Source organism: Anguilla anguilla, chromosome 1 (assembly GCF_013347855.1).
Source record: "Anguilla anguilla isolate fAngAng1 chromosome 1, fAngAng1.pri, whole genome shotgun sequence".
NCBI lineage: Eukaryota > Metazoa > Chordata > Actinopteri > Anguilliformes > Anguillidae > Anguilla > Anguilla anguilla.
Genome location: NC_049201.1, coordinates 73,008,024 through 73,020,094, shown reverse-complemented (window position 1 = coordinate 73,020,094; position 12,071 = coordinate 73,008,024). Strand labels below are relative to the sequence as shown.

General features: G+C 46.3%; 1 protein-coding gene across 4 annotated transcripts in view; it reads right to left on the bottom strand.

Annotated features, from left to right (window-relative positions):
* The window catches only part of znf574 (zinc finger protein 574), a 19,966-nt gene extending 10,964 nt beyond the window's left edge, over positions 1 to 9,002 (bottom strand). Inside the window, exons 1-3 of one of the 4 annotated variants that reach the window (XM_035412441.1) lie at positions 8,916 to 9,002; positions 3,927 to 4,072; positions 1 to 641 (exon numbers count right to left, since the gene is read on the bottom strand). The exon at positions 1 to 641 is cut by the window's left edge and continues 1,082 nt beyond it. In XM_035412441.1, the coding sequence (XP_035268332.1) occupies positions 1 to 641; positions 3,927 to 4,070 (785 nt within the window). In that variant the 5' untranslated portion in view covers positions 4,071 to 4,072; positions 8,916 to 9,002. Of the gene's footprint in view, positions 642 to 3,926; positions 4,073 to 5,272; positions 5,384 to 8,628; positions 8,760 to 8,915 lie in introns of those variants that run through there. The other 3 variants (XM_035412450.1, XM_035412424.1, XM_035412433.1) reach the window with 3 other exon arrangements.
* Between the last annotated feature and the right edge of the window lie 3,069 nt (positions 9,003 to 12,071).

Genomic DNA, 12,071 nt, shown 5'->3' with positions numbered 1-12,071 from the left:
GCCACTGCGTCTCCTCCTGCCTCTGCATCTCCTCCTGCCACTGTGTCTCCTGCCTCTGCATCTCCTCCTGCCACTGTGCCTCCTGCCACCGCGTCTCCTCCTCCCACTGCGTCTCCTCCTGCCACTGTGTTTCCTGCCACTGCGTCTCCTCCTGCCTCTGCATCTCCTCCTGCCACTGTGTCTCCTGCCTCTGCATCTCCTCCTGCCACTGTGTCTCCTGCCACTGCGTCTCCTCCTGCCACTGTGTCTCCTGCCACTGCGTCTCCTCCTGCCACTGTGTCTCCTGCCATCGCGTCTCCTCCTGCCACTGTGTCTCCTCCAGCCACCCCGTCCCCAGTCTCCCCCACGGCAGCCTCCCCATCCAGGTTCTGCTCAGGGTTCTCCCCGGTGCTGTTCTGCTCGGTCCCGTCCGGCTGGGGCTCTGACCCGGGCGCGTGGCACAGGCCCAGCTTGCGGTGCTGCTGCCACAGGCCCAGAGACTCAAACAGACACCCGCAGTCCCCGCACTGGTACTGGATCTGGCTGTCAGAACCTGCCGCGGTCGCGCCCTGGTCCCTCGGTTCTGACAGCACCATGGTCGTCTGGTTCTGGTCCTCGCCCAGCAGGTCACAAGCGGTCAGCAGGGTCTCTGAAAGCGTCTGCTGGGAGAAGACAAGGGCGCGCGTGAGCGATGAGTGGAATCCTTTACCTGGACCTGCACTAAATAAAACGGCACAATCACATTATTCATCTCACCGTTACTTAAGCAGGGCAGTCACACTGAGACTGACATGTCTCCTGCACATCTGGACAGCGGAGGGAAGCAAGGGGGCCTACACAGGAGTGAGGGATTCGAACCCAGAGCCGACTGGGACTTGAACCCAGAGCGAGGGAACGGAGCTAACCACTGTAACCACTGGAGGGCGCGAGGGCAGGAGAGTCGAGAGTCCGGACTCGATGTCCGGGACCACATGCTGGAGACGCGAGCCTCTCTCCTCCGTCAGAGACCTCGCGTGTCCCCGCCCACGGCCGCGCGTAAGGCAAGCGGACGAGCGGGACACAGAGAGCGAGGCGCGGGGGCGAGGCGCGGACAGCAGGGCGCTGCGGTCGGCCGCGATCCCTGCTTCGTTCCGGAAGCTTCCCCGCAGCTCGCGCTCCGCACGCCTCACCTCAATTAGCTACACAGCCAGCGCTTCAGCCTTCGCTGAAACAAGCCCCAGACGCAAGGCCCAGCGACTCCGTAACCGTGGCAACATAAAAGCCTGGCTAAGTTACAGTTAAAAGCTTGAAGTGTAAAGGATTAGTGCTCCAATACACCCTTCTATATGAATGGAATTTACATGGATTACTGAAAATGAAATTCCTCTGTGAGGCTATAGTCAGCGTTTCACAGCTGAACAGCGGTCTCCAAAAGGAATCATCATCATTTTTCACAAAGAAGAAATGTAATGAAAAATAAAAAAAATGTTGTTCAGGAAACCACATAAAACCGAGTGACTGTAATAACAGGTGATGTAAAAATAACAAACGGGATACTTTCCCTGTCCCAGTTTTGCGCATTTTTTATCGCTAATATTCAAATAACTTTGTATTTTGCTGCTTCCTTTTGTAGGTTCACAAACGTATTGGAGGCCCAGTTCGCCCTTAAAATTAACTGTTCATTCCTGTTTTTTATCATTATTAGTAAAAGGGAGGTGCAGTAGATTCCTCAAAACGTCTACAATATAAATGAGATACCATGTGAATGAAGATAATACACTCGCACTAGGAATGGCTAGGGTTCAGGGTTCACTGCACATCCACCCTTATTTGCACACCGGGGATCAAAATTCACCTGCAAAAAGGCAAACCATTCCAACCCTGTAAAACGTTAATCTCAAAATGGCCGCCACATCAAGCGGATGAGTTTCAGACGATGCGTTCGCCCGAGGAACCGTGGCTCGGGGTTTTAACCCCGGCACGGCTTTGGGGCCCAGATGCCACCTCAGCCTGATTCTGAGCCAGGAAAAAAAACCCTGTTAACAGGCCTTTATCTGTTAATAAAGTACATTTATCTTTCCATTTCCTGGTCCCGCTTTCAAGCCGACGGGTTATCTGTGTTGTCCTTGCGGTGCACTTATTTTCAGCTGACTGACAGAATGTGCGCTGCCTCAGAGAACGTCCGCTCGCGAGCAACAGCTAGATCTGTATTAAATCTCTCTCTCTCGCTCGCTCTCTTTCCTTCTCTCTCCCTCCCTCTCATCTTTTTTTATGTTTCAGCTAGCAGAACCGAAAAAAATTCAATACCAGCTCGAGCCTGGCAGCGCTGGAGGTCTCGCCAATTATCATCGTTTTAAAAAAGATTCTTTAAATGTTGGAAATTCTCTTAAAACTCCGGTGAAAGTCCTTAATAAAAACCGGCAGTGCTGGGGACACTGTGGGAGGATTTCTCTTTGTATTCCGATAATATGACGCATTTAAAAGGGCAGTTAGTTACCTAATATGAATGATATGCCCATTTCGAGTTGATAACTCTTGGGGAAAATCTCACAAGATGAGCTTTTAAATTCCTAATGAGAAAAGAATCGAGCGGACGGAGGAGAAGCCGAAAGGCCTCAGAAACAGACTCGGATCTATTTCAGGAGCCTCTGTTTCAGAGGAGTGACAAACATCAGTGGGAAATGGCAAGCAAACAGCAGTATCGCTATGACTCCCTCTCTCTCTCTCTCACACTCCACATCCCTTAATTCAAATTAGAGCAGCGTTTAGCATTTTACGAGCCATGAAAATAAATAATATCCGTGACATTTGCGTCCTTTCGGTTAGCCTAACGGCCGATGCGCAACGCCACCCCTGAGTTTCAGACCCCGGCGTGAGACAAAGCAAGGCGACGCGACGTCAAGAGTGACCGGGCGTCTGCCCCGCCATTTCTCTCCGGCTTAAACACAGGAAAGCGCACGCGCGCCGAAAAGACACACTTCGCTCCTGTTTTACGATCCGGGCGGCCATTACTGGCTTCAAGGCAAAGCCTGAAATTTCCCCCCCCCCGTCAATCGCGCAGATCTTCAGTTCCAGCCCCCGACGCGCTTCAGGGGTCCCACTTGCCGTAGCGACGGCTTCCGTTCGCACGGGCTGCAAGCGCTCCCTCTCTCTTACGGCGGTGGCCTCTTCGCGCGACATTAAAAAAAAAAAACTACGATAATTTAGGTAATGGAGTCAAAATGAAAATAATCGGGCAGCTGACGGGGACCCGGGCCAAAAAGCCAGAAGGCACTTAGGCTTTATAGAGCGGCACAGCGGCCGGCTCCTCTGCCTGGGGCTCGGCGAGCTCCTCACCAGGAGGAGGGGCGGGGCTGAGCGCCGCGTCTCTCTCAGGCTCGCCCTTCTGCCCGCCACTCAACACAGCCCACACCCGAGTGCACGTGGAAGAGTGTGCAGTGATGCACTGCGGCTGTGCACTGCTCAGCCTACGGGCGGACACGGTAAGAACCAAGGAGGTCGTGGGTTCGAATCTCGGCTAGGGGCCTTTCTGTGCGGAATTTGCATGTTCTCCCCGTGTTCGCGTGGGTTTACTCCGGGTACTCCGGTTTCCTCCCACACTCAAAGACATGCATGTTAGGTGCACTCCTGCAGTTGCCCTTGATCAAGGCACTGGCCTCAGAACTGGAGTTGGTCCCCGGGCGCTGCACTGTGGCTGCCCACTGCTCCCAAGTAGCTAGGATGGGTCAAAATGCAGAGGACAAATTACCCCAGGGGGTTCAATAAAGTATATCTTTATCTTTACCCGGAGAGGGGGGTCAATATGAGCACCGGAAACACCAGAGCCAAGGCCCTGACAGCACAGAGATAAAAGGGACTGATTGAATCCACAAGGATTTTGATACCTATTCTGCCACAAGAAAATATATATTTCATTCATTAATCACACTTGGGTATATGCCATCCGCGCTTAATTGCAGGATCAGTACCTCATCCTGGAGACCAGGGTGCGCTGCGATGAATTCCTCCTTCCTTTCAGCTTCAGGGTTGCAGGTCAGCTGGTGCACGAGCACTTCCTCCAGCGTGCTGAACTCCTGGCAGCAGGGGAAGCACATGTACACCGAGGTCTCCATCCCTGAGAGAGGAAAAACAAGACCAGGTTATAACCCAGTGTATGGCTGGACCTAACACACGTGATCCGGCCGACCAATGGTGTAACTTCATCACTCGCTCAGTCAGTCAGTCACAGACATTCGTGTTTGTAGGGCTGGCCCCGCTGTTGCGGTCCAGCCAAAAACAAAAAACAAGAACAAAAAAACAGGGTGGTCAGGCTCATTGGAAAATCAATCACAGCTCTGGCATTGACCCAAAGGAACAACTGAAAGCCAACCAGCTTTGCGATGTGCATTTGACTCACTATTTTTATGAAGAAACTAGAACGCGTCCATCACCCTATTGTGCAAGCTTTTATTACAATAAAGTTCTCAGTAATCACATCGTAATTCAAAAACATATTATTTTCCATTAAATCATGAAGCAAAATAAAAAAAGGTCTTGAATGTTTCTTTTATGTCCTGTTGTTTATGAGGAAATAGGCCTGTGTGTTTTATGTGGATGATCTTGGAGGAGATGAATCCTACGGGCGCCCAGGGCACAACTGCCCTCGTGCCAGCTTACTGTAAGGGGTTAGTTAAGGCGACAGACCAGACTCGACGGCACATTAACTCCTCCCCGGGAAGCAAACGTGGTGTGAAGCGGTGGGTGTGAAGCCCTCCCGTGTTCCTCCGCTCCTGGCGCGGATTCGCCGGGCGAGCGAGCGAGCGAGCGAGCGAGAGACTCACAGATGGTCAGCTGGGCGGTGCTGGCCCCAGAGCTCCGGATCTGTGAAATGATGCGAACGTGGAATCTCAGCCACCTCAGCGCTGGAGCCTTCGCGCAGACGCCCTTATTTCCCCCCCCCCCCCCCCCCCCCCCCCCCCCCCGGGGGGAACGGGTTTCCAACGGAAACGGAGAATCCCAGCGACAGGCTGATGGCGCTGAAGCAGTGCGTCGTGGGCACCTGTCATTCAAACTCCCGCCCCGGAGCGAAACCAGCCAGCCCCCGGTTTCATTCACTAGTCCAAAAAAAAAATGGTATACAGACCCTGATCTCCATTTCATTCCACCTTATGAAACGCCATAACTGATAACTAACAGCTATACACCCGAACATCAAACTGTCTGGCTCAGTTTAGTCTTAGTCTCCTTAAAAGAATGGAAGGTAATAAAGGAAAAGGGTGGACACATAGGTGCTTATTTCCAGACTGTAATCTGGCCGTCCTGTTTTCGCAGCTACCTTGAGGCTTGCATCCTGCAGTGTAGCATCTGTAGTTCATTTTGAGAATTCTTCTGTGGACCGTAGTGCGACGACCTCTGTCGAAAGTTTCCTGTCTACATTTGTCTCTGCTGTATGGACACCCCCTCTAATTTGTGGGTTCTTCTACTTCAGCCACACCCATTGCCAACAGGTGCATACAGCCATGCAATCTCCATTGACAAACACTGGCAGTAGAACGGGTGGTACTGAAGAGCTCACGGACTTTCAACGTGGCACTGTCAAAGGATGCCACCTTCCCAACAAGTCAGTTTGTCACACATCTGCCCTGCTACAGCTGCCCTGGTTAAAGTGCTGTTACTGTGAAGTGGAAACACATCGGGGCAACAACAGCTCAGCTGCAAAGCGGTAGGCCGAACAAGCTCACAGAACGGAACTGCTGTAGCACAGTGCGTAAAAATCATCTGTCCTCGACTGCAATGCTCACCACCGAGTTCCACACCGCCTCTGGAAGCAAAGCCAGCACAAAAACTGTTCGTCGGGAGCTTCGTGAAATGGGTTTCCATGGCCGAGCAGCCACACAGAAGCCTAAGATCACAATGTGCAGTGCCAAGCGTCAGCTGGGGTGGTGTAAAGCACACTGCCATTGGACTCTTGGGCAGTGGAAACATTCTCTGGAATGATGAATCGCACTTCACTGTCTGCCAGTCTGACGGACATATCTGACGGATGAATCTGGGTTTGGTGAATGCCAGGAGAATACCTGCCCAAATGCATAGTGCCAACTGTAAGGTTTGGTAAAGGAGGAATAATGGTCTGGGGCTGTTTTTCATGGTTTCGGCTAGGCCCCTTAGTTCCAGTGAATGGAAATATTAATGCTACAGCATGCAATGGCATTCTAGGGAACTGTATGCTTCCAATTTTATGGCAACAGATTGTGGAAGGCCCAGTCCTGTTTCAGTATGACAATGCCCATGTGCACAAAGCAAGGTCTATAAAGAAATTATTTACCGAGTTTGGTGAGGAAAAACTTGACTGGCCTGCACAGAGACCTGATCTCATCCCATTCCAACACCTTTGGGTTGAATTGAAACGGTGACTGCAACCCAGGCCTTAACGCCCAACATCAGTGCCCAACCTCACTAATGGTCTTGTGGCTGAAAGGAAGTTAATCCCTACAGCCATGTTCCAAAATCAAATGGAAAGCCTTCCCAGAAGAGTGGAGGCTATTAGGCAGGAAAATGCCTGAACACATGAACATTACACCCATATGTGTAATAGGCCTACATACAACAGGCATTAATATGGAGTTGGATCCCCACCCCCTTTGCTACTATAAGTGTTTTTTCAAGCCGCCTATAGGAGAAATCGCAAAATAATAATAATACATTTTCTTTTTTATAAAAAATTAAATTTGGTCTTGAATCACACTGCATTTCAAGTTTTGACTGCTTTCAATTTTACATGCAACCTTAGACATGCTAAATTAACCGCGATAGAATTTTCTTAATTGCATAAAAGAACGAGACGAGCAGAACAAGCATACAACCGCACGTGCCAGCGTCCGCCATCGACTTTCTCAACAGAGCCAGTCTACCTTTGACGGTCTTGTTTCTTTATAGGGCAACTGTCGGTTGATTTATGTCACATCAGCTGATTTGTTACCATATTTATAGATCATTGTGCAATGTTATTGGACATAATTCCATGAAAATTGTTTTTTTTAACCGATCCATTTACAACTGAATCAATGGGAAATTCTGTGCAAATACCTAAATTATGCAATAATCCATTATGCAATTAGGTGGATTCTACTGTATTATCATTGACTAACAGTCAAAAACATGTAATTTTTTAAACAAACCTCTATGTCTAATAAAGGACAACATATTTTGTGTTACTCTGAACAGATTGTTAAAAAGTCTCCCTTTGTAACACACAAATCGTATATTTCCAATACACTTGTCGTTACTTAGACACAAAATGTTTTCAGAGTAACGCAGAAGTAGTAGCACAAAAAAAGTGTGCAGCCTACACAACCTATTTTACAGAGTATACACTGTTTTGCCTATCCGTGCAGACTGTGCACTGTTGTTTAAGGTACAAGTAACACCAGTGACAAAAAGGATGGTTAAAAGGTTAATTACTCTTGTACCCTAGAAGCTTTGAGTGACAAAAATGAAATGTATTTCAAGTCATCTTGCAATTCCAAATACCACTATTCCTGTAGAACAACTAGAAAAACACGTAAATCCTTCAGTACAGGCTTTATTATCCCCAAATTCTGGCACTTACAATATATAACCCTTAAATAAATATTTTTAATTGTTCCAATTATCATTTTTTGTCACGTTTCATTTTTAAGGCCTAAATCTGGATGCACTGTGGCGGCCTCTGAAGACCAGACTTCATTGTAAATGTAGTCACATATAGGGAGACGGCGCATTCAGTTGACAGTGGCAATAAGGCCAGAACGACCGCAGTCGCTGTCCAGTCATCAGCTAAGCCCTATTTTGAGCCAGGAAAAACCCTGTGTGAACACACAAACACAGCATATTTTATCAAATGTGAAAAATTAATTTTTTTTTTTTAAAGATAATTCAACAAAAGCAACACTTAAAACGTGTTGCAAATATTCATGGCCATTATCATCAGTACGTTACACACCGGCCCTTTGCCAGGATAAGACGACAGAACCCTGTCTCAGTGTTTTCATTAAAAGATTAGTGAACAAATAGTAGAGGATCTTAGACCGTTCCTCCATACACAATCTTTAAAGATCCTTAGGAGTCTTCGGTCTCCGTTCCTTAACTGCCTTCAAACCGGGAATTTCCTATCAGGTTCAGTTGTGGAGTTTGAGAAGGCCATTGAAGAAAAAAATTAATTTTATGGTCAGTTAAGTATTTCTTAGTTGATTTTGACATTTCAATCGTTTTTACAGTTTGCAATCATTTTTATTTTGATTTGTTTTAGAAGCCGTTATAAGGACAAGAATTGGAAAGTAGCGTCAGCTAACGTTACCGTTCCCGCTCCGTTTGCCTAGGTAGCCAAACAGTGGAGGTTGCACGTGGTCAAAATATAACCAGTCAACGTTGACAACCAATATTGAATCATGGATAGTTCCAGAAAGTGCTTGCTAATGGTTTCTGCAATGTTACAGAGTTGCATGTGTGGTAGACGCAAAGCGCCTCTCGCTAAGTTAGTTAGCTAGCAAGCTAGCAAACACTGCCTTGGCTTAACATTGCGGGAAGCTAGCGCGCAGCTAGGCTAGCTAATGCCTGCAGAAAGCGACAGCTGCCATTAACAATTGCTGCCATTTACAATCAGCCTGTTACGTTGCTTTTTTCTGATGGATAGTAATTATATACGTTAGTTACCAAGCGTCCGAGCTATTAGAACACGGACTTCATAGAATAGCTACCTCAGCTTTAGCTAACTTATTTATTGCTAGCTGGCAAACTCTGATATGACCGTGCCTGTCCCACTTCTTCTGTGGTGTTATGGCGGTAGTACGACTGCCTCCTCTCCCTCGGCGGGGTACTGTTTGCTTTCTCCAATGATTAGAGATGGAAAGATCATTTGCTGTAAATTTGGAATAAAATAAGCGGAATGGCGTATATAATTTGTCCTACAGATTTCCGTGAAATGTAATAAAATAACTTACCTTATCGCCAATCCGAGTCCATTTACATTCTACAGAAAAGTGGCAAACATGTCGGTGGCGTATCAGTAATAGCGCAGCCGGTTGGCTCGTTTCCTTTTTGAATACACCAATCGCATTCTCGAACTTCCTACTCATGAAGCCGTGCGCTGTAGGCGTATTTTTATTCAGTCTATGCCTATGAACTGTACCACCGAACAGTTTTGTGAGCTGTCTATGATAAAAGATCTGTGAAAACATAGATGGCCGAAATAGAATATAATATAATTACAATTGTATAATAAACAAATTAAATAACTATTCTAAGAGTCTAATTATATAATTATGCAATTCTTTTATTTCCCGCAAGTTTGTTTCAATATTATTTTCCCACTTCCCGTATTAAAAAATGAATAGGCTTATGAATGTCAACAGAAATGTATTTGATATAAAACAGTGCATTTGTTCTTGTACAATAAAAAGTTATTGCAAATTGTAAGAGACTACTTTGCATCAACAAAAAACACTTTTTCAAAGAAATGTATTTTTCTGTCCCTAGCACTTAAAAGGTGGTTCCAGTACAGTGCTGTGAAAAATGATTGGCCCCTTCCTGATTTTCTCTATTACTGTATATTTGTTACACTAAAAGGTTTCAGATCTTTAGGGAAAATGTAATATTAGACAAGGGAGACCAGAGTTAACACAAAACACATTTTTGGAAATATCATTTCATTTATTCAATGAAAAACATGATCAAACACCCATATTACCCATGTGAAAAAGTAACTGCCCCCTTAAACTTACTAGCTAACTGGCTGTGCCACCTTTAGCAGCAATAACTGCAACCAAATGCATCTTTCACATCACTGTGGAGGAATTTTAGTTTGCTCTTTTTTGCAGAACTGTTTTAATTCAAACAATTTGGTAGGTTTTTTGAGCAAGAACTGCTTGTTTCAGGTCCTGCCGCAGTATCTCTTGGGCTCATGTCAAAACTTTAATTTTGTTTCTTTTCAGTCCTTCAGGTGTGGACTTGCTTTTGTGTTTTGGATCACTGCCTTGCTGCATAACAACAATTAGGCTACCCTTCAGCTTCAGCTCACGGACAGATGACTGGACATTCTCCTTAAGAATTTTCTGGTACAATGCAGTATTCATGGTTCCTTCAGTAGTGGCAAGTCATCCAGGTCCCAAGGCAGCAAAGCATTGCCACAGCATCACACTACCACCACCACGTTTGACCGTTGTTATGATGTTCCTGTTGTGAAATGCTGTATTCGCTTTACGTCAGACATAATGGGACTCATGTCATCCACAGTGTTCCACTTTTGACTCATCTGTCCATAGGACATTATCCCAAAAGGCTTGGGGATCATTCAAGTGCCTTTTTTTTGCAAATGCGAGACAAGCATTGATGTTTCTCTTGGTTAGCAGCGATTTCCGCATTGACAGCTGATGTGAACTTTAGGGTGGATTTGGCTGGAGTTTTCTTGTTACTTGATGCAGGCCATCAGCTCTCATCAAGGAGGCCTCTGCTCCTAACCAGTGGCAGCCCTACTGCAGTACTGTGTGTCACTGTAGTGACTTGAGAGGCGCAATTGGTAATTCCCAACTGGGCTCATTTGATGTAATGTCAATTACCATGTTATAGCTTTCTGTAATGCCTGTGTACAGTGCAGTACAGCTTGACGCATGTTGTTTAGCGAACTTGAGGATACTGACAGAGGGTGCACTATCCACACTGGATCTGTGGACACTGTTTCGGTGTTCATACAGGGGATCACCCCAGAGCCAGTTTTTGTCTCAAAACGAAGTTACCGCCACCAAGTTGTGGGTACTGTATTATTACCACAACAACAGTTATAACAGGAAGCAATGGGCTGTGTGCATGTTTGCTTCTTTCGGTGTTCTGGTGAAGTCATAATCATTCAGGAAATTATCGCAGTATGAAGGACGAGACTCGGGCAGATTAAGAAATGGAAGTGCCCATAACAGCCAACAGCGCTGCACTGAAACCGCTGACTCCGGAAGATAAATGCTTGTCTGGGTGCTGCCTAATAATTCAGAACGCTTTTGGACTTCTGTACTGCTGTACTGAAATGAGCGATGAACGATCATACAGCGAAGGGAGATACTTGAAGCTCTCGGAGCAATAGGAACAGCTGGAGACGCTGAAATAAAACGAATGGCTTCATTTAGGCATATGGAAGAAGCTCTTATCCAGAATGACTTGCACAGCATACATTTTTCTGTAATGCAATCCATTTATCTGGGAGGATATTTATAAAAGAAATTCAGGTTATAAGTACCTTGTTCAAGGGCAGAGCTCTGACTGGGAATTGAACGTGCAACTTATGAGTCATAAGCCCAGTTGCCTAACCAATATACATCACTGCCACCTGAGGCTAGGCTACATTTAGATTGAAGGGTTTATAAGAACTACCATAGGTCCACCCAGGCTAGCTAAATATAACAAAACAAAAAAATATCCTGGTACCAAAAGACGTATCTCTCATGATGCACACAAACTACAGTGCTCTTGGCTGTTACGGTGACTCACGCATCTACATGCCTATCACCGTAATCACACCACATTTCTTTGGTGAAGTACAACCAGTGCTGCAGGTAGCGTCCCAGCCAATAAGCGCCTTCATTTTGTTTCTGAATTTACAGCCGACCATCAGTTATCATCTGGAATAGTAATGTACTGAGTGTTCCTGGTTTTCAGTATCATTCATGTCAGGCATGTAGTTCATCAGCTTAATGATGAGCAGTAAGCCCACTGCAGTTCTGCCTGCCTGTACAATGATGGACACGGATAAAATACTGAGGCATTTTTATTAACGAAATGCAACCTCTTTTACAGTCACTCAAGTCCAAAGTGTCAAAATCTGGTAAAACAAACTATACAGTCTGTACACAAAGCAGAAAACTCAACCCGCTCTTCTTAAACTGTCCTCTAACTTAACGAACTAGAACATTCCCTCTCCCCCATCACACTTAACACAGTTGCTGTTTCCTTTCCCTCCCTTTCTGCCCTCCGTTCCTCATCCTTATTCCCCACTGTACAGTAAGCCTTACACCGCTCATCGCTATGACTAACTGAGAGTTGAGCTGGACTCCCAGCTCATTGAACGGTGTGTCCGCTGGTTGAGGCCCAGTGAGGCTCTGTGTGGTTCAGGC